General features: G+C 40.7%; 1 protein-coding gene across 1 annotated transcript in view; it reads left to right on the top strand.

Annotated features, from left to right (window-relative positions):
• The window catches only part of LOC126263161 (pancreatic triacylglycerol lipase-like), a 268,537-nt gene that overhangs the window by 91,552 nt on the left and 150,065 nt on the right, over nt 1-26,920 (top strand). The window contains exon 6 of the mRNA XM_049960238.1: nt 25,685-25,801. Within this exon, the coding sequence (XP_049816195.1) occupies nt 25,685-25,801 (117 nt within the window). The remainder of the gene's footprint in view (nt 1-25,684; nt 25,802-26,920) is intronic.

Raw genomic sequence — 26,920 nt, 5'->3', positions numbered from 1 at the left:
GGAGAATTGCTGTATCGAGCACTAAATAGACTCTAACCTCTTCACATGCTCGTCTGCCATCCGAACACAAGTAATGAGTCCCCGCAACACTGTGTTATCCTGAAAAATTTGTGGGGACTAGCGGCAGTCGGACTATGGAATTATCATCCCACGCACCGTCTGCCGGTAACACCACAGTACAAACGACTGGGTTTGCAGCGGCGATGTGACCAGGAAGCATACACTGCAGGTGAATTGTTTTCAGTGATGAGCTACCCTGAGAAACCATGGTAGCAACATGGGGAGAGGTCCCATTCTACTTTGTTTTGGAGGGGCACCATGACGTCATGGCTTGGGGAGACATCGGACATGCCTTCAGGCGACGGCTCATAGTAAACTGGGGGAACTCTCACAGCGCAATGGACGTCCCGTGTCCTCATGTATCATCTCTCCTGCGACAGTATCGTGGTGTCCTCTTTCAACACGACACTTTTCTTCCACACAAGGCTCGTGTCTCCATAAACTTTTTGCATGATGTTGAGGTACTACCGTGGCCAACAGGATCCCCAGGTCTGACCCCAACAAAATGGTTCAAATGGCTCTGAGCACTATGGGACTTAACTTCTGAGGTCATCAGTCCCTTAGAACTTAGAACTACTTAAACCTAACTAACCTAAGGACATCACACACATCCATGCCCGAGGCAGGATTCGAACCTGCGACCGTAGCGATCGCGCGGTTTCAGACTGTAGCGCCTAGAACCGCTCGGCCACCCGGGCCTGCCTGACCCCAAATGACCATGTCAAGGATCAGCTGGGGCGTCAAGTCCATCCCAGTGCCAGTATCAAGGATGTCATGAACCCATTACAACAGTTGTGAGCCAGAAGCCTCAGGAGAGCATACAAAAGCCTTTAAGGCAGCTTTTCCATATGAGTAAGTGCATCCATCCAGGCCCAAGTGGGTGCTACGTCATACTGATAAGTGGCCTTATAATGCCAAATTCTTTGTAAATTTGACCCAGTTTTCTAATCACTGAAATAACATCACTTAATCCCTCAATCCATGAAAGTTTCATTTTGTTTCCTCTTCCTCTTCTGCGTGCTACGTTTCTTTTTAACAGGCAGCGTAGTTCGTTTAGTAAGCTATTAAAGTGTGGTTATTTACTCACTGTGTTTCCACCTATTTTCTGCTTGTAGGCTGCATGCATGCATTTTTTCCAGGTATCCCTGTCTTTGGCACTGGACTGTTTGTTTTTAACAGGCAGTATTACGAATCTCCAGATATTGTTGTAGTTGTAGTCTTCAGTCCGAGGACTGGTTAGATCTACCCATCGAATCTTCAGAATTCTTATGTAGCACCACACTTCAAAAGCTTCCGTTCTCTTTTTATATAAACTGGTAATCGTCCATATTTCATTTTCATATATTTCCTAACACTTAAATCTTCAATCAATGTTAGAAATTATCTCTTCTTCAGAAACGCTTTTCTTGCCGTTGACAGTCTACTTTTTATGTCCTTTCTACTTCGGCCATCATCAATTACTTCTCTGCCCATAAAGCAACACACATTTGCTTCTCTAAGAGTCTCGTTTCCTTACCTAATTCCCTGTGCTTGCCTTATTTAATTCGACTGCATTTTCCTTGCCATTCAACTGCTCTTCCAAGTTGTTTGCTGTCTCTGACGAAAGTGCAATGTCATCAGCAAAACTCAAAGTTTTAATTTCTTCTCCCTGAATTCCTTCTCCAAGTTTTTCTCTGGTTTCCTTTACTGCTTGCTCAGTGTACAGTTTGAATAATATCGGAAATAGGCTACAACCCTGCCTGACTACCTTCTCAAGCACTGCTTCCCTTTCATGCCTCTCGACTCCTATAAATTCCGTCTGCTTTCTGTACAAGTTTTAAATAGCCTTTCGCTCTCAGTATTTTAACCCTGCCACTTCCTGAATTTCAGAAAGAATATTCCAGTCAACACTGTAAAAAGGTTTCTCCAGGTCTGCAAATGCTGTGAACGTAGGTTTGCCTTTCCATAGCCTATCTTCTAAGATAAGGCGTAGGGTCAGTATTGCCTCGTATTTTCCTACATTTCTCCGAACCAAACTGATCTTCCCCGAGGTCGGCTTCAACCAGTTTTTCCATTCGTCTATAAGGAATTCGTTTTAGTATTTTTCAAGCATGACTTACTAAAATGATCTTCATCAACATTCACGCCTCTCAGCAACCGCTTTATTTGGAAATGGAACTACATTTTTCTTGAAGTCTGAGGGTATTTCACCTGCCTCACACATCTTGCACACCGAATGGAAGAATTTTGTCATGGATGACAAGGCTATCAGTAGCTCTGATCGAATGACGTTTTTTCCAGGGTCCTTGTTTAGACTTACACGTTTCAGAGCTCTATCAAATTCTTCTCGCAGTATCACATCTTGACCTCATCTTCATCTACGTCCTCTTTCACTTATATAATACTGTCTTCAAGTTTATCTTCCTTGTATAGACCCTCAGTAATATACTCCTTCGACTTTTCAGCTTTCCCTTCTTTGCTTAACACTGGTTTTCCGTTTGAGCTCCTGATATTCATGCAGCTCCTGCTCTTTTCTCCAAAAGTCTCTTCAGTTTTCCTGTAGGCGGTATCTAATTTTCCCCTAGTGAAATATGCTTCCAAATCCCTACACTTGTTCTCTGGCCTGTCTACTTAGCCATTTTGCGCTTCCCGTCAACCTAATTTTTTAGACATGTGTATTCCCTTTCGTCTGCTTCGTTAACTGCATTTTTACATTTTCTCATTTCATCAGTTGAATTCAGTATTTCCTTTGTTACCCTTGAATTTTTGCAGGGCCTCGTTTTTTTACTCATTTGCTCCTCTGCTGCCTTCACTATTGCGTATCTCAAAGCTACCCAATTGCCTTCTACCGTATTTTTTCCCCTGTTCTAGTCAACCGTGCCTATTGCTGCCTCTGAAACTCTCAGCAACCTCGGGTTCTTTCAAGTTATCCACGTTCCATCACTTAATTTCCTACTTTTTTTGAAACTTTCTCCAGTTTCAATCTACAATTCACAACCAATAAATAGTGCTCAGAGTCCACATCTTCCCCTGGAAAATGTTTTATAGTTTGAAACCTGGTTCCCAAGTTTCTGCCTTACCGTTATATAATCAATCTGAAAACTTCCGGTGCCTCCAGGTCTCTTCCACGTATGCAACCTTCTTTCATGATTCTTAAACCAAGTGTTAGCAATGACTGAATTATGCACTGCATAAAATTCTACCACGCAGCTTCCTATTTCATTCGTTTCCTCCGGTCCACAATGACCTACAATTTTTCTTCTCTTGACTTTCGTGTTATTGAATTCCAGTCCTAAATCACAATTAAATTTTCGTCTCACTTAACTATCTCAATAATTTCTTTTATCTAATCATACATTTCTTCAATCTGTTCGTCATCTGCGGAGCTAGATGGCATACAAATTTTTACTACTGCGGTACGTGTAGGCTTCATGTCCACATTGTTTACCATAAGGCGTTTACTATTCTGTTCATTGTAGCAAATCCGCACTCCTATTTTGTTATTCATTATTAAACTCATCCTTCCATTATCCCTAATCGATTTGGTATTTATAACTCTGTATTCACCAGACCAGAAGTCCTGTTCCTCCCGCCAAGGAACTCCACCAATCCGCACTATATCTAACTTCAACCTATCCATTCGAGTAAGGGATATAACATTGCACGGTCCGATCTGTAGAACACTAGTTTCGTTACTCCTGATGACAACATCTTTCCGAGCAGTTCCCGCCTGGAGACCCGAATGGGAGGACTATTTCACCTCCGGAATATTTTACCCAAGTAGACGCCATCATCATTTAATTATACAGTAAAGCTGCATGCTTTCGGGAACAATTACGGCTTGCTTTCAGCCGTGTGCATTACAAGCACAGCAAGGCCATTTTTTATGTTAGAACGCCAGACTCTTGTCCTGCAACTACTGAAAAGGCTACAGATACGGCTATCTGTATTGCTGAGACACGCAAGCCACCCCACCTGCGGCAAGGTCCTTGCTTCATGGGGACGGGGGCTCCAGATTTTACACACGACTCAATATTGCATCAATATTACACGTAAATGTTTGTTAACATTTCTCTAAATAAACGTACGAATGTGTACTTTTGGTGTGTAGTTTTGGCAACATGTCCTTTAGATTCATCGTTCATTTTGTCTAAAGATCCATGCATGGTGTGTGTGTGTGTGTACTACATCGTTTTTTATTTATGGTCATGAGTATTTAGTCAGTTGATGCAAGAGTAAGGAGAGGGAGGGATCTGCGATGCAAAAGAGATATTTTGCTCTTCATTTCCCAATTTTATATTTCAGCCTGGCTTTCAGAATTACTGTTAAGTTAGGTTCAGCTTGAATTAGTCGTGCTACATCAACTCTAAACAAAATGCAGTTCTGACAACTTGTGAGCTAATTTACAAAGTCGACAGCCACTGAGAGTATGTGTTGTAAATTAGTGCCTACTACGTGAGAAATGTGTTACGACTTAACTTTTAATTTCTGAATATGCGGATCCCCCGTTTTTTAAACTTGGCTCTACTCTCCATCTCACGTAGCTCGTGCAGACGTTTTCATCCGTACGAGGCAAATGCGTCCTACATCCCCCGTTACCTATTTAGTTTTTTTAAAGTATTTATCTGCAAACATAGTTTTCCCCTGTATTGCTACTTCCGTCATAAAGTTAATTACTCCTGAATAATACAGAACATGTTCCACAACCCTGACTCTTCTTGTAAAGGATTTTCCACAAACTCCTTTCATCGCCTATTATTTGTGACACCTCATCATTTCATACTTCATTTGGTCTCTAACTATCAACACTATTTTACAAAATACATTTAAACTGCTTCCAGTTTCACAAAATCTTATTTAATCTGTGCTTCAAAGGTTTCATGAAAGACATTTTTAGGAGAACGACGACCACAAAGCTGCTAATCGCTTTATTGTTCTGCAACTAGTATATCATCTGCTAGGCTTCAGAATTTTAAAATCCTGCACCATAAATAGATATACAGGGTGTCGCATTTACCTTGGTACCCCCAAATAACTATTTGCTCAGAAGAAGGAAGAAAAAGAATCAAGCTAAAGTAACATTACTGACTTTCTTGAAACTTTGTTCGTTAAGTAGATATGAGCAACAGTACGTCGTTTTTAAATAGCACCCTATATTTTCATTCAGAAATCTGCTTCCGTTCCTCGAGACCTGCACAAAGACTTAGCACAAAGTGTACCATTCACGTAAACACGAGATTAATAAAAATGTAACACAAAGTTGATTTTGACTCTGTAGTTACTCAGAGTAACATAACTCGTCCACTTGCTGTAGTTGACAATAAACAAATGGAAACACAAGGCACATTGGTCATTCAGTCAACCATCATCAGTTGAATGTTTGCGTGAGTACATTGTAAACCAATGAAGAGAGGGTAGAAACGCTACTCATCTGTGGAGAATGTAAGGTACAAGTAGCACAATACTGTACTTTTAAACAATATGTTGTTTACAGTAAAGGCAGCCCTTCATTAAGAACTGCATCATTATTACTTCTGTTTTGTTGTGATTGAAGGTAAACGTAATGCTAATCAGAAAGAGGAACTCGACAGAGAGCAGTATCCTGGGAAGAACCCACTTTCCCAATGGACATTTTCTCGTCTTGTTGCAACGGTGCAGGAAATGAGAAGCTTCAGTCCAAACAATCATATCGTCGCAGAACTTGCTCAGAGGCAGCCGCAGAAGTTACTGCTCTTCCTTCTGTTGCAATGAATCCTCTCCTGAGATAGTGACAACTTGAACCCGAGATTGGCATTCCTAAGACCAGTGCACGTCGCAATCTAACGCATCATGAATTCTGTGTGTAACATTTACACTTACGCCATGAATTGCATGGAAATGACTTGCAGAATCAAGGAGAGTTAATGTCTGTTGTAGGATGCTTGGTACCACAATCATTGGCCCTTATTTCATCAATGGTCACCTATCCCAACTTTCTCCACGAATTTTTCCATGTGTTCTGGATGAAGTGCTGCTAAGAACCAGAATGCCTACATGGTATTAACAAGATGAATGTCCACCATATAACGCCATTTGTGCACATATTCCCAAACAAAAGGTATTTACCAAATTGAATGGTCATGGAGATGCGTGGATTGATTTGTTTGTTCTACTGACATTCCGCACTTTTTTCCTTGGTGCTACAAAAAATATATTGTTTATCTAGATATTCCAAAAACTCCAGAAAAATCTAGGAACGTAAATAGTAAGCACGCCTATGGGCATTCTGGCCCACTTTGACCTATGCACTGGGATTTTCTAGCCACAGAGGGAGGGCAATGATCTTGAATGCATAACTTCATCAATCCATATGCCCTCCACACCACCTCTCTCCTCCCACCTCACCTCATCCAAACCCTCCCATCCCCCCTCCCCCTTCCTCTACCCTCCACAGCATAATATTAAAATGAAACAACCTATCAAAAATCCAAGTGGTGCAACTGACCCAACTGTGCTAGTGCGAAAATTAAAAACACAAGCCACACTCCCTCCCCTCCCTTACCACTTATCAGGAAATGAGTGTATAGTAATAAAACGAAACAACCAATGAAAAATCCAAGATGATAAAACTAGCCCACTTGAGCCAGCATGAGAAGTTAAAGAAGAAACAAGCTACGCCCCATTTCCCCCTCCCCTCTGCCTCTCCAGCCATTCAGTCACAGCATAGTAGTAAAACAATGCATGAAAGTGACAAGTTCATGTTAAATGGCAAAGATATTCGCCACACACACACACACACACACACACAAACACACAGCGGCAAGAATTACTATATTATTTACCAAATCAGTACGTTTCATCTCTCTGAGTCAATGTTTATGTCATATTTCATTTCTCTCTCTCTGTTATTATATCCCAACCATTTTTTCTGACAAAATACTGTAATATCTCATAGTTAGTGCATTTTGTATCAAATACTGTACGCTTAATCGTCAGTAAATTCCATCTCTATCTTTGTAATATACAACAGAGGTAACAGGGAAGGAAACAAAAAACCTAACTAAAAATACTCGAGGTATAAAATTTATATCATTCCAAGAAAGTCGGAAACCCACGTGGTTAACTGTGAAAATTTACATACAAGAAGGAATAATCAGAGATTAAATTGTTACATTTCTTCTACACTACAAAAATACTCTCACTATGTCATACCTTATGACTCAGACTATATTTTTACACAGTATAGAAGTAGGCAAAAACGTTTGGTCGTATCATTATTTCGTAATCAAATGTGTCCGTGTTGTTCATTCTTCCATGGTATATCATGCACGTGCTTCTACTGCTGAGAAAGTCAAATTCATCTTTGCTGAGAGCTGTGAATCCTGTTGGTAGATATACCTTGTTCTCCTTCAGGTAGGCCAGCAGTGCCACTCCACATTTGGTGCTGATGTGTCTTGCGCTCGAGATTGGATATATTTCTCCCTTCTCCAATGCTGGCAGTCTTGCAGTGTGTATTGCACTTCCACCATCACCCAAAGACCTCATGTTTTGCAACATGGAAGTAGAAGAATTTCTGTTGTTCTTTAATCTGAATACACTGTGACTGTATTCTTGTCTGAGAAAACCCAGCCAGATATTTTGTATACAAAATTAGGTGCAACTGGACAAGGTCCTGAAACTGAGAATCTCATTAATTCATATTAATTCATATTAAAACATTCACTCAATTACTTTAAATGAAACAACTTTTTTAACTATTAAACTCTAGAACAATGTGTAACATTCAATATTATTATCAGCAGAATCAGTTCTCATTTTCGGCAGGATTGCTGTAATGTAATGACATTTATTCCATATTTGTTAGCAGCCTCCCTCGGTGAAGAACTAGCTAGTACTTCTTTCGATGCTTCGATATATGTTTCTTTTGGCGTTGTGCGATTGTCTTGTTTTTGTAATTTCTCTTTTTGCCTTTACAAGAACTCAATTCAGTCTCTGGTCTTCTGCAGTCCTTCAGATGAACGACGACCACCGCTCTGAATTTGTTCATAATCAGGCTGCCTGCAACTCTGAGTGAGAAGAAATAAAGAAATAGATTTCCAGAACACTCTGCTAAAAAAAAGTACAAACTGATACTATTCGTAGTAACATCTTTAATACATACATTTTGAAGCTGACTATGATTATGTGGGCATTTTCACAAGTACAAGTTCCTTGCTCAAGCAGTCAGTTAGATGTCTTTCTAAATACTTACGGTTAGTGGAAGAGCGAAGGCATCTGTAGCAGAAATGCCTTGTCCCTTTATTTCTATTCCGTTCAGAGGAGAGTAGACAGAAAATGTTATTGATCCAGATGTAGTGACGCCTCTCACCCTTGGAGAATAGCAGTAAATCCACGTGAACTTGTAAGTTCCTGCAGACTATGTAAATGAACTGAATAATCAGGGTTTTGCCTCACGGATTTTGGTAGGTCTGGGACTGTGATGAGGAATGAGATGCAATTAAAAGTAGAGAGATTAAACGTTTGGTATGCATCCAGACACTGAGCATGTTTTGTTTAATTTCCGTTGCATACCAGCAACAACAACGAGAAGCAATATTTAATCCTATCGTCAGTATTCTGGACATTAATACATGTTGTTTGGCAACATTATCTGCAGGAAGAGGGATAAAACTGTCTTCCATTAACTGGATCAAAAACTTGGGAGTGCATATCAAGATGGAGTACACTGCTGAGCACCTTACGAAACCTTCTCTCCTGTATATAAGAAAAATGGCTCATACGACGCTCTCAGTAAAATTTCCATACCACTCTGCAATTGGCCCACCCAATGACACTGAATCCTCCAAATTTCGACAGTGCTTTTCTCCACAGCATTAATACCTTATTTGGGTGATGCGTCAGTTCATAGTAGACCTAATGGCTGTATACTACAGGTCATTGAGGACTTCAGGGATCTCCCTTTCAAACAATGCTTGGCAAGCATGAAGGAAGGTAGCAGGATCTTGACAGCCTGCACTAGTATTAACCATGTGGCACTGCAAGATAATTCCCCTGAAAGCTCCAGCAACCATAGAGTAGTCCAATGCAGCTGCATAATTTGCCTGGTTATCCATAACAGAGGAGGTTTGGTGACAGCTATTGCTATTAGACACAGGTTGATGTCGTGGCAGTAGTGGCAACCTATTGCACAAAGAATGTGGCAGATGTAATAGTCTAGGCTGCGATGACTGGGTAGTACACGGTAACCACAGCAAACCTGCTGGAGTTGACGGCCTATGTGAGTATGACAGTTCATACTGGAGTGATGGCACTGCACACAGTGACTGTGGAAAGGACGATACTCTGGACTGGGGTGAGATTGTTGCCAGAAGTGGTGTTTGCAGCTGTGGTGACAGGATCACAAGAAGTGACCATGGCGAGGGTGATGACCCAGGCCATGGCGATGGTGCTAGTGCATGCGGTGTTTGCAGCTGCTAGTTTGACAGCCCAGTTTGGGGTGGTGATCAGCACATCATTGGCAGGTCCAGCTGTGATGTGCTAAGCCTGTCGCCAGACAGTTCCAACACTTCTGCAAAGGAAGAAGTGAGATTGATAAGTATCTCTCTCACACACACATACAATAGAATTATATAACCAGCAATAATAATAATAATAATCCCTGTGGAGGCCCGAGAAAAGAATAGACCTCTGGTACGTTCAGCCAGTCGTAAAAGGCGACGAAAAGAACAAACCACTAATAGGGCTAACCCCCCTTTTAGTGTGATTAGTTGGTTCAGGACAGAACTAAAGAAGCCTCGGACAAGCGCCGTCATGGTCGGGGACGACGCTTGAACCCTATGCCCGCCCACAATGGTAACGACACTGCTACCCAACTGGTAAATGATTTAAATCCAAATAGAAGTGTTTTGCAGGATATGCTTCCTGCAACCACCCTAGAAGGAAAACAAAGACAGAGGATGAGATGGTCAGATGAAGTTAACCGACACCTCATGTTCTGTTATTACCAAGCAACAAACCTAGGAACCAACACAACTGGATACAGATCGCAAGTATACATAACATTTATTACCAGATACCCAGAATTAAAATTTTTAACAGAACAACGACTAGCTGATCAGATCCGTGTAATAATCAAAAATAACAGGATACCCCAGTCAGAATTATAAAACTCAAACAGCAAGTACAACAAATACTGGAACAAAATAATGTGCAATCAGAAGAAGAAAATACAGTAATGGACTCAAACATCCCAGAGCAAACAAACGAAGAACAATACGCATCAATCAAACAATCAGAGGAAAACGAAATCTTAAGACAGCCACCAGAACAAGCACAAATAAAACACGATGTGACACACATCTAAATCTACATCTACATTTATACTCCGCAAGCCACCCAACGGTGTGTGGCGGAGGGCACTTTACGTGCCACTGTCATTACCTCCCTTTCCTGTTCCAGTCGCGTATGGTTCGCGGGAAGAACGACTGTCTGAAAGCCTCCGTGCGCGCTCTAATCTCTCTAATTTTACATTCGTGATCTCCTCGAGAGGTATAAGTAGGGGGAAGCAATATATTCGATACCTCATCCAGAAACGCACCCTCTCGAAACCTGGCGAGCAAGCTACACCGCGATGCAGAGCGCCTCTCTTGCAGAGTCTGCCACTTGAGTTTATTAAACATCTCCGTAACGCTATCACGGTTACCAAATAACCCTGTGACGAAACGTGCCATTCTTCTTTGGATCTTCTCTATCTCCTCCGTCAACCCGATCTGGTACGGATCCCACACTGATGAGCAATACTCAAGTATAGGTCGAACGAGTGTTTTGTAAGCCACCTCCTTTGTTGCTGGACTACATTTTCTAAGCACTCTCCCAATGAATCTCAACCTGGTACCCGCCTTACCAACAATTAATTTTATATGATCATTCCACTTCAAATCGTTCCGCACGCTTACTCCCAGATATTTTACAGAAGTAACTGCTACCAGTGTTTGTTCCGCTATCATATAATCATACAATAAAGGATCCTTCTTTCTATGTATTCGCAATACATTACATTTGTCTATGTTAAGGGACAGTTGCCACTCCCTGCACCAAGTGCCTATCCGCTGCAGATCTTCCTGCATTTCGCTACAATTTTCTAATGCTGCAACTTCTCTGTATACTACAGCATCATCCGCGAAAAGCCGCATGGAACTTCCGACACTATCTACTAGGTCATTTATATATATATTGTGAAAAGCAATGGTCCCATAACACTCCCCTGTGGCACGCCAGAGGTTACTTTAAGGTCTGTAGACGTCTCTCCATTGATAACAACATGCTGTGTTCTGTTTGCTAAAAACTCTTCAATCCAGCCACACAGCTGGTCTGATATTCCGTAGGCTCTTACTTTGTTTATCAGGCGACAGTGCGGAACTGTATCGAACGCCTTCCGGAAGTCAAGAAAAACAGCATCTACCTGGGAGCCTGTATCTAATATTTTCTGGGTCTCATGAACAAATAACGCGAGTTGGGTCTCACACGATCGCTGTTTCCGGAATCCATGTTGATTCCTACATAGTAGATTCTGGGTTTCCAAAAATGACATGATACTCGAGCAAAAAACATGTTCTAAAATTCTACAACAGATCGACGTCAGAGATATAGGTCTATAGTTTTGCGCATATGCTCGACGACCCTTCTTGAAGACTGGGACTACCTGTGCTCTTTTCCAATCATTTGGAACCCTCCGTTCCTCTAGAGACTTGCGGTACACGGCTGTTAGAAGGGGGGCAAGTTCTTTCGCGTACTCTGTGTAGAATCGAATTGGTATCCCGTCAGGTCCAGTGGACTTTCCTCTGTTGAGTGATTCCAGTTGCTTTTCTATTCCTTGGACACTTATTTCGATGTCAGCCATTTTTTCGTTTGTGCGAGGATTTAGAGAAGGAACTGCAGTGCGGTCTTCCTCTGTGAAACAGCTTTGGAAAAAGGTGTTTAGTATTTCAGCTTTACGCGTGTCATCCTCTGTTTCAATGCCATCATCATCCCGGAGTGTCTGGATATGCTGTTTCGAGCCACTTACTGATTTAACGTAAGACCAGAACTTCCTAGGATTTTCTGTCAAGTCTGTACATAGAATTTTACTTTCGAATTCACTGAACGCTTCTCGCATAGCCCTCCTTACGCTAACTTTGACATCGCTTAGCTTCTGTTTGTCTGAGAGGTTTTGGCTGCGTTTAAACTTGGAGTGAAGCTCTCTTTGCTTTCGCAGTAGTTTCCTAACTTTGTTGTTGTACCACGGTGGGTTTTTCCCGTCCCTCACAGTTTTACTCGGCACGTACCTGTCTAAAACGCATTTTACGATTGCCTTGAACTTTTTCCATAAACACTCAACATTGTCAGTGTCGGAACAGAAATTTTCGTTTTGATCTGTTAGGTAGTCTGAAATCTGCCTTCTATTACTCTTGCTAAACAGATAAACCTTCCTCCCTTTTTTTATATTCCTATTAACTCCCATATTAAGGGATGCTGCAACGGCCTTATGATCACTGATTCCCTGTTCTGCACTTACAGAGTCGAAAAGTTCGGGTCTGTTTGTTATCAGTAGGTCCAAGATGTTATCTCCACGAGTCGGTTCTCTGTTTAATTGCTCGAGGTAATTTACGGATAGTGCACTCAGTATAATGTCACTCGATGCTCTGTCCCTACCACCCGTCCTAAACATCTGAGTGTCCCAGTCTATATCTGGTAAATTGAAATCTCCACCTAAGACTATAACATGCTGAGGAAATTTATGTGAAATGTATTCCAAATTTTCTCTCAGTTGTTCTGCCACTAACGCTGCTGAGTCGGGAGGTCGGTAAAAGGAGCCAATTATTAACCTAGCTCGGTTGTTGAGTGTCACCTCCACCCATAATAATTCACAGGAACTATCCACTTCTACTTCACTACAGGATAAACTACTACTAACAGCGACAAACACTCCACCACCGGTTGCATGCAATCCATCCTTCCTAAACACCGTCTGCACCTTTGTAAAAACTTCGGCAGAATTTATCTCTGGCTTAAGCCAGCTTTCTGTACCTATAACGATTTCAGCTTCGGTGCTTTCTATCAGCGCTTGAAGTTCCGGTACTTTACCAACGCAGCTTCGACAGTTGACAATTACAATACCGATTGCTGCTTGGTCCCCGCATGTCCTGACTTTGCCCCGCACCCGTTGAGGCTGTTGCCCTTTCTGTACTTGCCCAAGGCCATCTAACCTAAAAAACCGCCCAGCCCGCGCCACACAACCCCTGCTACCCGTGTAGCCGCTTGTTGCGTGTAGTGGACTCCTGACCTATCCAGCGGAACCCGAAACCCCACCACCCTATGGCGCAAGTCGAGGAATCTGCAGCCCACATGGTCGCAGAACCGTCTTAGCCTCTGATTCAGACCCTCCACTCGGCTCTGTACCAAAGGTCCGCAGTCAGTCCTGTCGACGATGCTGCAGATGGTGAGCTCTGCTTTCATCCCGCTAGCGAGACTGGCAGTCTTCACCAAATCAGATAGCCGCCGGAAGCCAGAGAGGATTTCCTCCGATCCATAGCGACACACATCATTGGTGCCGACATGAGCGACCACCTGCAGATGGGTGCACCCTGTACCCTTCATGGCATCCGGAAGGACCCTTTCCACATCTGGAATGACTCCCCCCGGTATGCACACGGAGTGCACATTGGTTTTCTTCCCCTCTCTTGCTGCCATTTCCCTAAGGGGCCCCATTACGCGCCTGACGTTGGAGCTCCCAACTACCAGTAAGCCCACCCTCTGCGACCGCCCGGATCTTGCAGACTGAGGGGCAACTTCTGGAACAGGACAAGCAGCCATGTCAGGCCGAAGATCAGTATCAGCCTGAGACAGAGCCTGAAACCGGTTCGTCAGACAAACTGGAGAGGCCTTCCGTTCAGCCCTCCGGAATGTCTTTCGCCCCCTGTCACACCTTGAGACGACCTCCCACTCTACCACAGGTGAGGGATCAGCCTCAATGCGAGCAGTATCCCGGGCAACCACAGTCGTAGTCCGATCGGGGGATGCGTGGGACGAGCTGGCCGTCCCCGGCAAACCCCCATCCGGACCCCCACAGTGATGCCCATTGGCAACAGCCTCAAGCTGTGTGACCGAAGCCAACACCGCCTGAAGCTGGGAGCGAAGGGATGCCAACTCAGCCTGCATCCGAACACAGCAGTTGCAGTCCCTATCCATGCTAAAAACTGTTTTGCAAAGAACGTCTGAACTAATCTACAGAGAGCGCAAACAAATCGACAAAATTTAAACGGTTATTAAAATACAAGATTGCCTAGTAAATGCAGTAATGCTGCTACTTGCGCACTGCTGACACACTGCTCGACAGCGGAAGGAGACTACGCGATTTTACACTATTCAGGTACTAAAACGCGATGCTACAACTCTCAAATACTATAATACGCCCGAAATTTATGTATCAAACAATGCAAGTACCAAAAACACGCAAAGAAATTAAGAATTAAACTATGTAAGAAATGAGTGAGCTAGGAGTATACGACTTACTGCTGCAGCTGCTTATCCAACGGCGGCAGGGAGCACACTGTGACCAACCGACACTGGCCGTTCAAAACAAAAACAGAAGACAAACGACTACGCGAATTTACACTATTCAGGTACTAAAACGCGATGCTACAACTCTCAAATACTATAATACGCCCGAAATTTTTGTATCCAACAATGCAAGTACCAAAAACACGCAAAGAAATTAAGAATTAAACTATGTAAGAAATGAGTGTGCTAGGAGTATACGACTTGCTGCTGCAGCTGCTTACACACATGTTAGATATAGAAGACAAATTTCAGCTGACATATATAGAATACAAAGACACAAATATAGACATTAGCCCATTCTTGCATAGATCACCAAATAACCCACAAGTCGAAAGAACAATAACAATTATCGACACAATCATACACAAAAAATAAATGAAAATACAACTATGGAAGAGTTACAACTACTGGTTTATATAGGAGCACTCACTACACTAAATATACACACTAGGCAGAGATCAGAACCAACCAACACACAGAAGAAACCCACAAAACCAGCATGGCAACACAGGCTACAGATCAGAATAGAAAAACTGAGAAAAGACATTGGGCAGCTAACACAATTTATAAGAAATGAAATGTCAGACAAAAAACGAAAATGGTTAGGTAAAATCTCACAACAAGAAGCGATAGAGCAATTAGATGAAAAGAAGCAGAAATTACAAGCATTGGCCAAATGACTTAGAAGATACAAAAAAAGTGAAAATAGAAGGAACCAAAACCAAACATTCAACACAAACCAAAAGAAATTTTACCAGACAATAGATAACACACACATTAAAATAGACAATGAACCAAACATAACAGACATGGAACACTTCTGGAGCAACATATGGTCAAACCTGGTACAGCATAACAGGCATGCATGGTGGATACAAGCAGAAACAGACACATACAAGATGATACCACAAATGCCTGAAGTGATAATTTTGCAACATGAAGTCACCCAAGTAATAAATTCTACTCACAATTGGAAAGCCCCTGGAAAAGATAAAATAGTAAATTTCTGGCTAAAGAAGTTCACCTCAACACATTCACATCTAACTAAATTATTTAACAGTTACATTGCAGACCCATACACATTCCCTGATACACTTACACATGGAATAACTTATCTGAAACCTAAAGATCAAGCAGACACAGCAAATCCAGCTAAATATCGCCCTATAACATGCCTACCAACAATATACAAAATATTAACTTCAGTCATTACATGGAAATTAATGACACATACAACACAGAAGAAAATTATAAATGAAGAACAAAAAGTCTGTTGCAAAGGAGCACGAGGATCTAAAGAGCAACTTATAATAGATGCAGAGGTGAGATATCAAGCTAAAACTAAACAAAGGTCGCTACACTACGCATACATTGATTACCAAAAAGCTTTTGATAGTGTACCCCACTCATGGTTACTACAAATATTGGAAATATACAAAGTAGATCCTAAATTGATACAGTTCCTAAACATAGTAATGAAAAATTGGGAAACCACACTTAATATCCAAACAAATTCAAATAATATCACATCACAGCCAATACAGATTAAGTGTGGAATATAGCAAGGAGACTCGTTAAGTCCTTTCTGGTTAGGCCTTACTCTGTACACACTATCCAACATGCTAAATAATACAAATTATGGATACAATATTACTGGAACATACCAACACAAAATCACTCATTTGCTATACATGGATGATCTAAAACTACTGGCAGCAACAAATCACCAACTCAACCAATTACTAAAGATAACGGAAGTATTCAGCAATGACATAAATATGGCTTTTGGAACAGACAAATGTAAGAAAAATAGCAAAGTCAAGGGAAAACACACTTAACAAGAAGATTTCATATTGGATACCCACAGCGACTGCATAGAAGCGATGGAAAAAACATGGATTTAAATATCTAGGATACAGACAAAAAATTGGAATAGATAATACAAATATTAAAGAAGAACCAAAAGAAAAATATAGACAAAGACTAACAAAAATACTGAGAACAGAATTGACAGCAAGAAACAAGACAAAAGCTATAAATACTTGTGCTATACCAATATTGACCTACTCATTTGGAGTAGTGAAATGGAGTAACACAGAACTAGAAGCACTCAATACACTTACATGATCACAATACCACGAATACAGAATACATCACATACATTCAGCAACGGAAAGATTCACATTAAGCAGAAAGGAAGGAGGAAGGGGATTTATCGACATAAAAAACCTACATTATGGACAGGTAGACAATTTAAGAAAATTCTTTATAGAACGACCAGAAACTAGCAAAATACACAAAGCAATCACTCATATAAATACATTGGCTACACCACTGCAATTTCATAACCACTTCTACAACCCTTTAGATCACGTAACATCAACAGACACGAAGAACGTAAATCGGAAAAAGAAAACACTACATGGCAAGCACCCATATCATCTAACACAGCCACACATCAATCAAGACGCATCCAACAAATGGCTAAGAAAAGGCAGTATATACAGTGAGACAGAAGGATTCATGATTGCAATATTGGATCAAACAATAAACAACAGATATTACAGCAAGCATATTATTAAAGATCCCAATACCACAACAGATAAATCCAGACTTCGCAAACAACAAATGGAAACAGTAGATCACATTACAAGCGGATGTACAATACTAGCAAATACAGAATACACCAGAAGACGACAATGTACAAAAATAATTCATCAACAACTTGCCATACAACATAAACTAATAAAACAACACGTTCCCACATACAAGTATGCACGAGAAAATGTACTGGAGAATGATGAATACAAATTATACTGGAACAGAACCATTATAACAGATAAAACACCACCACATAACAAACCTGACATCATAATCACCAATAAAAAGAAGAAATTAACACAACTAATCGAAATATCCATACCCAATACAACAAATATACAGAAGAAAACAGGAGAAAAAATTGAAAAATACATCCAACTGGCTGAGGAAATCAAGGACATGTGGCATCAGGATAAAGTTGACATTTTACCAATTATACTATCAACTACAGGAATCATACCACACAATATCCACCAGTACATCAACGCAATACAGTTACATCCAAACTTACATATACAAAAACAGAAATCTGTAATTATTGATACATGTTCAATTAACCGAAAGTTCCTAAATGCAATGTAACATATACCGTACACTTAAAAGGAAGTCATGCTTGATCAAGGCCCGCGTCACTTTCCATTTTTAACCAGACATAACGTCTGAGAAAGGAAAGAAATAATAGTAATTATTTCTGATACAGTGAGGCTCACCACCATTAATATGTGATTTTAGCCACTTGTTATCTGCATCATGTGGCATGTATATTCTGATATTTTTTCATTCAATAAAGCACTCATATCTGTGGCTACCTTGTCATCAAGTACTTCTAAAAAGATGGACACATCATAAGCATTCTATGTAAGCGGAAATCCTTAGTACTGTTGATAAAAGTAGTAATAATAAGACTCACGCATCTGCTCCTCAATGATGGGCATCGTTCACTATGAGCTTTAATTGGAAAACAGTATCATGGCCTATGATTGTAATATCTCATAGTCAATAGGACACATTTGCTCGCATACACTGTGACTGAAAACTCTTGAGATCTGAGTACAAAATGGCGTCATGGCCTGTTGTGGCCGTGGTTACATCATCAAGGTGCAGTGACGACATGCTGTTATCTCGCTCACAACATATTTAAAGATATTTAGATTACCTAAACGACTTAAAAAATTTATGTACAACATACATACATAAATAGATAAACATGTCTACTTACAAGCCTGTGAATTATTCATGAGGAAAGCATGCTTTGGTCATCAAAGAGTTTTTACGGTATGTCAAGGTCATCTGACAAATGAGGGTGGCTACCCATGCCATCACCACTAGAACTGCCAGACTGATGCTTCATATTCACAATGCAGTTGTCAATGATGCTCAGGCTGAAATGTAGAGGAATTGATCAGACCAACTTATTTATATCCAGCACCAGCATTTGCTGCAAAACTTTCTCAATTTCCTATTTCACCGTCTCAACAAGTCCTGAGACGCTGTTCCCCACAGAAAAGTCCTTCAATCCTTTTGCACACCGCAGTGTAAGACTGTACATGGTGTTTCGCGGTATTGAAGCAGCCAAGCAGCCACAAGCAACAAAAGCGTTATTTTTAAGATGCTTTTATTCTGATACTGACACAGGGGTACTTTTAACACCAATTTATCCAGCACAGTTTTAGTCTCTTCTGATGACACTCCTTGAATGTATGAGTTATTGTCTGTAGTACATTGTGCTAGAATCAGTTACTGTCTGGCATTCATAATGAACTACTTATTATCCTCAGAGAAACCCATTAACATTTTGAGTTGGATACAGACACTAAAACGGTCATGTCGCATGAACTATGAACCATCCAGCATTTCCTAATGCATTCAGGTCCAAAGTTGATGTGATTCCAACATTTCCTGTGCGGTTGAGCTCGAAACTACAGATATAAAGTTCGTATGATATTGCTTAAACCAGAAAGGGGAATTCATTACATTTTCTTTGTGAGGACAAATCTTCCTCCCAAAAGCAGGAAACTGTTGCTTGGATGTGTCAACTCATCTTGTTGTTGAAGGCTAATTCTTATCTTGTTGTTATTATTAAAGGTCATCGAAGCCATAGGTTTGTGGGAGAAATATTCCTAACAATCGATCCAGTTGTCATATTGAACTGGAGTTTTTATAGTGAGTGACGTCATTGTGAGGTTTCACTTGTATCGATTTAAGAAACTCGTAATTCTCATATGTTATTGTGTTTGCTTCCACTATGAACTCGTCTTCTGATCGATGCATGAATGTGTTGTATTTATACTTTATACGCATGCTGCTACTTCAGATAACGATGTACTATTATTTCTTCATCTCATAACTCGACAAGATTCCTGTTCTGATGTATGATATTCAACTCCATATGATATTATGTCTGAATTGTCACTGGCTGGTATATTGGATTGCTGGACTCTTCCCATTTATGTAGCCTTGACCCACTGTAGGAAAAATTCCGTAGGGTTCTATGAATTAATCTATCATTAAGGTACGAATTTGTTGTGAAGATATACTCAATGCGAATTGTGCTAACAGGTAGAATATCGACTTGCTGATTCAACTCATAAATTTCGTCAGTATTATGCTCCAACACGTGGTTCCTCGAGAAGTGCACTAACAGTCCTAATAAATCTTCTTGTCTAAAGTCTTCTGACAGATTTTGCTGTTTTTATCTCCATTTTAAGCATTTTAATGTTAGCGCAGAGCTCAAAGCCTTGTACAAATTGCTTTATGTACGTTTCTAAATCATTAACATCGTATGAACTAGGAGGTATTTCAACAACTTTACTACCTCCTAGATGTAGTTTATTGATCGCCTCAGTGATGTTAGCTATGTAGTTGCGTATATATTTCCAGACTGATACATGCAATGCTCCACTCCGCTTGCTTGGTTCTGTTGGGGAAACGTAGTAAGCTCTTAATAGAGTGTACGACGTCACAACTAAAACTCAACTGCCACAGTAATATGCTTACAGCTTGTTTTTATGCATCCATCAGAGAAACATTTATGCATCCATCAGAGAAACATTAGACAGAGATGATCACAAAGATATGAATTGAAGTCATGGTAGCGTCTAAAATTGTAAACACATGGTCCTTGTAGGTAAAGTGGTCTCATATAGCCAAACGAGTGAAAGTAGGGGATGGTATTTTGATTTTTTAACATATGCAACCCAGTGAGTGCATATCCTTGTATAACATCTGACGTAACAATTTCATATTCTTAGCATTTCCACATTGTGTTTGGCAATGTATTCTGCATAAACACTCCATGAAATGTTGTTAGTTCGAGTTTCTTGACGAGTTTTATTAGATTTATGTAGGTAAGCGGTCTATCTGATAATATAGTAAGGGTGATTTTATATTTCTCGAGGAGCCAGGTGTTGGAGAATAATACTGGTGAAATTTATAAGTTGAGTCAGCAATCCTTTTCTGATAGCGACAGCCTCGCTCATTCTATTATGCCTTTCAGACTCCTGTAGTTATTCCCCTACATTCTGTGTATTTTTTTAGTTTGGGCTATGGCAGCACCTCATGTGGCCAGCTGCCATAACTGACAATCTGGTCAGTGCTGGGATTAGAAACGGAGTGATTTCTCCCGATGTTCTAGGTATTAGTAGAACCCTACGGGTTTTAAAATGGCTCTTTCTTCTTTTTCACTTCAGGCACTTTTAGCCGCTGCCACTGCTGACTGGATGTAATTTTTTTAAAAACATTTATGGTTTTTTCTTTAGGGTATGACGAACAATATTTATAATTTGCTTGAAATTTATTCCACAACTCAAATTAAATTTGGCCCGCATTGCTCTGTGAACTACAACTGCTTCACTGTGTTTTCCTACGCCTGCGTCCTTTCTCCTGCGTATTTGCTTCGCTTTATCAGCAATTATTCGATCTACAGCATGATATTCTTTATTTGTAGCATAGGAAATATCATGCTCCTAGCAGGCATTGTCTAGTATCTTAAATCCTTTATTACCACAAGATGGATGCTTTTTCATCACCGTTCCAGGTCCAAAATAATTTATCCGGGGATCTGATATTCAACTGGCAATGTATTGAGAATACCACTGCCACGTATGATGTACTTGTTAACACTCATGTCAAGGTATGAGGTTTATGTTTTCTGTATACGCGTGATTTTTTCCACTGTGTACAGACTCTAGGGATTGATCGATGAGAGGATACAGAACAAGAAAGGTCTAATGAACTTATGTCCGGAAACGCATGGTTTCCAGGCTAGAGATCATTTATTCAATCATATATTGTTATCAAGACTGCGATGTTATACAAGCTGTACACTTGTCCAGGGCGTCGCTAAATCGTGAGTTTTCGGGCAACGTTGGGTAGAATTCACGAGCCATCTTATACTCACACTGACGCATTTAGTATCATATTTATTAAACTGTGTGTGTGGTTAAATAACACTGTTTCCGTGTTGCGCGATCGCTGCTGCTGCGTCAGTTGCGCCTCGTCTGTGAGGAAAAAGATCAAATCGTTAGTTAACCATATTATGTATTATCGACAGAATTCTTTTTATTCATCATCGGTACTAATACTTACTTCTAGGAGGACCAGAAGGTAATGTCGTTTCGGCATATGTCGACATTAGTTTGTCATTAATCAGCTTCAGAGTCATGTCAAAGATATTTTAGGCTAGAGTTATTCGTTTACTCGTAAATAATTAAATGTTGATGTTTTTGATATTTATGGTAAGATGACCAGGCAAATACCAGAAGGGGTACACTTTTTTAGGTTCGGTAGGGTAGTAACACAACAGTTGCTACCGAATACATTAATTGTGATGTTTGTCCAAATGCATTAGACGTTCGTAAATGTCAAAGGTGATTTTCTAAGTTTGAATCTGGTAATTTTCATCTTTCCGCTTGTACTGATCAGGAAAACTGACAACTTTGGACAATTAAATATTAAGGGTGGAAGTGGAAGGAAAGCCATGTTCGACAATCGAGAAACTGACAAAAGCACGTTACCAACTTTGGTCGACCATGCAAGAAAATATACAGCAGATTGGTAAAGACAAAAAAGCTAACCGATTCACCACATGCAACTTATTGCTTCAGCGGCACACTGCAGAAACATTTTTTGATCGCTGGAACACTGGAGATGAAAAATGGGACTCGATGTTATTCTAAAACGCAAAAGGCAGTAGCTCTCTCTGAATGAATAACCAAGAAGCACTACTAAGCCAGGCTTACACGTCAAAAAGGTATTTGATGGAGTATTTGCGGAATCATTCATGTCGAAGCACTGAAACCTGGACAGACTGTAAATGTACATCTTTACTGTGAAAAACTGGACCGAGGAAATCAATCTTTAACTAAAAAGTGTCTAACGACTGTCGATAGATAAGACGTTATTCTACTGATGCTAGTGTTCTACTAAAAAAAAGCTCAAAAGAATGATACAACGAATAAAACCTCTGATGCAATAAATAAATTTATTTATCATCGTAATCAAATTGAATATTATTTATTAAAGCAGTTATTTATAATTTATAATTTAAATTGCGAATTTGTTAGGTGGAACGTTAAAAATTTTATGGCCTAAGTTAAATGAGCTCTGAAAAATCTGTAGTTGAGATACCAGAAATATTCAAGGATATGGATTCTTGCTAGAGATGAACCTTTCTCTCTGTTTGTTTGGACCATTAATGTCAGAAGCATTATAGATAGGAAAGTGGAGGTAATGGACTTGTAGCACTGTTGAAATAAGCCCTTCATTTGCAGTCATGCATGGCGTTCATTTTCCCAAATAACGATGTCACCAGACCACAATCGTTCGCGATTAGTTTGAAGAACATTCTGGACGCTTCGAGCGAATGGTTTGACAACCTAGATTGCCCGACATGAATCCGAAAGTACATTTATGAAACATACACAAAATTGTGCACCGACAACACTTTTGCAGTTATAGACAGCTTTAGAGGCAGTATGGCTCGATGTTTCTGCATGGGACTTCCAACGGCTTGTTGAGTACATGCCACATCTAGCTGATGCACTATGCCGGGCAGAAGGAGGTCCAACACGATATCAGGAGGTAACACATGACTTTTGTCACCTCCGTCTAACTTACGACAATATCTATACCTAGGCACAGATACCTAGGTTCTGTGAAAGTCTCATTAAGGAGACGATTGAAGTCAAGCAGCGGTAAAAATGAAGGTTGCGCTTCTTTGGCACATTCTCTGGTGGCAGAGGAGACGTGAGACACAAATAACCGGCTGCGAACGCTCACGGACGCAAACGAGGGCGTGGATTTTGACGCACGCAATGTGACTAAGCAACGCTCAGTGCATCACGGGGAACGAGCCACTCAGACACGACCATCCTGATGAAAAGCCAGAAACGTTCGAACCATCATCTTCAGCACTAGACGAACTGCAGATACGAGGCCTGTTCAGAAAGTAAGCTCCGATCGATTGCCAAATTGAAACCACAGTGAACATCAGAAATGTTTTACTTGTAACAATTAGCTACACCTTTCAGCTACTTCTCTACGTAGTCGCCGTTCTGACTTAGACTTTTGTCATAGCGTTGTACCAACTTTTCAATAGCCTCATCATAGAAGGCAGCCGCCAGTGCTTTCCGCCAATTCTCCACGCTGGCCTACACCTCGTTGTCTGTGTCAAAATGTTGTCTTCAAAGACAGCGGTTCATGTGACCAGAGATGAAACTCAGGGGGAGACAATTGCGGACTGTATTGTGGGTAATCTCACATTTCCATTTGAAAACGATGCAGGAGCATCTTCATTGCCCCTGCAGAATGCGGCTGAGAATTGTCTTGAAGAAGAAACAGCACGACAGTTATGTAATGTTAGCTGCATAGCTTCAGGCGAAATTTCTCACCAGGCCCTCGTACTTGGCGGCAGACACTATTTTCTAGACATCTTTACGCACTCACTGCGAGCTCAGAAATGAGAAGAGCGACGTGATGCTAATTGGGGTTATACTAGAGACACTACCCAACACATCTGTGCAAAGCTTTATCGGATTTTCATAGTCGTTTCCATTTCGCGACCGATCGGAGCTTACTTTCTGAACGCCCTTCGTATTATATAGGAAGTGTAGGATTTAACTTTCCATCGACGATGGGGTCAGGAGAGAAGGAGAAACGACAGATGTCTTATGTTTGTAGGATATATCGAGAACTGGTATGTTAGCAAAACATTGTTATAGAAGAAAACAAACAGAAAGTGGACTTGGTAAGTACTGTGTTGTGCATAAGCATTAATTTTAAGATAGTTTCAAGACAACTGCCTCCAGGGAAATCATTTGTAGTATTTACTGTAAAGTAAATAAACTACAGCGCTTAATAATATTTATGATACTAAATCTATTATTTTTTGCAACTTTTCTCTAATGAAGAATTGAGATATTTATTATTTGTAATTTGGATTAGGTGTGAAATGATAGTAGTATAGTCAGCAGTGAAATGCTAAGAGGGTTGCCCAGAAAGTAATGCACCTCATTTTTTTTCTCAGCTGAAAACAATGCTACGAATGCTGAACGTTACGTTTGTATTATCTGAAGTGTCCTTGAGTGAGCGCGCCAAGTTACCGTCACTTCCGACAGATAAGCGTAGGTGCAGGACGGTTTCAAAATGACGTCTGTACGTGATGCACGTTACAATCAACGTGCCGTCATTGAATTTGTCCCTGCAGAGAAAGAAACGGTGGGGAATATTCACAAACGCTTGGGCAAAGTCTATGGAGCATCTGCTGTCGACAGAAGTACAGTTAGTCGCTAGGCACGGAGGGTGTCGTCATCAGAAGGCGGTTCGGTGGAGCTCCACGATTTGCAGCGGTCAGGAAGACCACCCACGGTTGTCACACCTGACATCTTGCAGCGAATTGATGTTGGCATTCGCCATTAAAGGATGTCATTCGTGGAAGACATTTTGAGGACGATCCGTCACCAGGACAGGGTTTGGTACCGACAGGGCACACACACCCTTGTTTCGCGCTGGAAGAAGGCCACAGAACGGGACGGAGATTACGTGGAAAAATAGGGTGTGTAGATAAAACACCATTATTTCGTGTGGGTGTAATTCTCATTAAGTTCATAAGGAATTGTTCATGAAAAAAAATGCGGTGCATTACTTTCCAGGCAAACCTCGTGGTACATAAATTTAAAAACTAAGATAATTCCTTAGAATTGCCTTCTTGCAGGAAATGTCTTGACCTATAGGCAGACCTCTCGTGTTTTGCATTATACTTAACACTTACGGTAATGATTTATTTACTAAGACTAACCTCGCTAACAGTCAGATAAAATACAACGAACTGTACGCCATTGTCACCATGCAGTTATAAAGCACATGTCGTGTATTAAGTCTTCCAAGTGTTCCACATGTAGTCCTGTTCCTTCGTGATGTAAGTGAGTAAAGACCTCTGGGACCTGAGCGGTGCGTGGCGTGGTTTCAGGTCTGGACCCGGCAGATCCGTCCTACACGTACATGCCGGAGTTCGTACGGCTGGACCCCAGCGACGCCGACTTCGTAGACGTCATCCACACCGACTCGCAGTCCATTCTCGGCAACGGTGAGAAACTGTGAAACCTTCTTCATCTCTCTTTCAGTTAAACAGTCGAAATTACATTTACTTTTACACGTAGTTCTACACAACGTGATTTAAAGTAGCTTTTCACCACTTTCATGTTAGAGAATACTAGGTCAACATACTAAAAAGTAAGGGGATAATCACAAAAACGAGTTACATGGTTTTAGGTTGAGGGGCCAAAAGCAGCGGGAAGAAGCGTCCCTTTGTAAGAAATCTTAAGACTGAAAGCGTTTCGCTTTATTATAAAGCATCTTCAGTGGTCGCTGTATTATTGTTATACTGACCATTGAAAATGCTTTAAAAATATAATCAAACGCGTTTGGGTACTGTGACCTCTGACGGTGGTTTAAAAGAGAACGAAATACTTTTATTAGTCACAAAAGACGTTGTTACGCATAAAAGTTGTACAACTGTATCTGCAGAAAAAAAAAGGCCGTGAGAGAACGAAGACAACAAGTAATGAAAGAAAACAGTAAGTAACATTCGAGCAAGAAGGTACAGCTTAAGAGCTAATCAAGGAGAAGGTAAATGAAGTAGTCGGCTCCGTTGTTTGAAATTATGCTGGTCACCGTTCTACATAATCTGAACGTTCGCTTATTTGCAATGTCACCATAGCACTCATTTTGGTGAGAAATTATCACACATGTTCCCACCTGCTCTGACATCGTTCCCCGTTAATTTTCTGCAAGAAATTTTGCGATGGGGACAGAGTCAGTAGCTTACTTGCGGAGGTTGTAAACCACTGGTAAAAATATCCTTTACGAATGATGTATGCCTAGCAAACATGGTAGCTTACGTGAACGCAATTCTGAACCATCACTAAAGCGTTAAGATAACAATAATTGTCCTTCCAGCAAATCTTTGGAGCTGCAGAGGTCGTTTCACAAGATGGTGAGGGTTTCTTCATTAGAAACAACATCACGAAAAGAATGGCAAAGTTCTACAGACACGTACATAAGTTGAACGAAAATAGATTTACCAAGAAAATTTTTAAATAGTGAGAACTAATACAGTGAAAACGAAATGGGTAAAAGAAACCATGGAAGACCCCAAGAGACTGAACATCTCCTCATAAGACATGGACACGGGAAAAAAAATCAG

The sequence above is a fragment of the Schistocerca nitens genome, chromosome 1 (genome assembly GCF_023898315.1).
Source record: "Schistocerca nitens isolate TAMUIC-IGC-003100 chromosome 1, iqSchNite1.1, whole genome shotgun sequence".
NCBI classification, from domain to species: domain Eukaryota; kingdom Metazoa; phylum Arthropoda; class Insecta; order Orthoptera; family Acrididae; genus Schistocerca; species Schistocerca nitens.
This window is presented reverse-complemented; position numbering and strand designations above follow the sequence as displayed.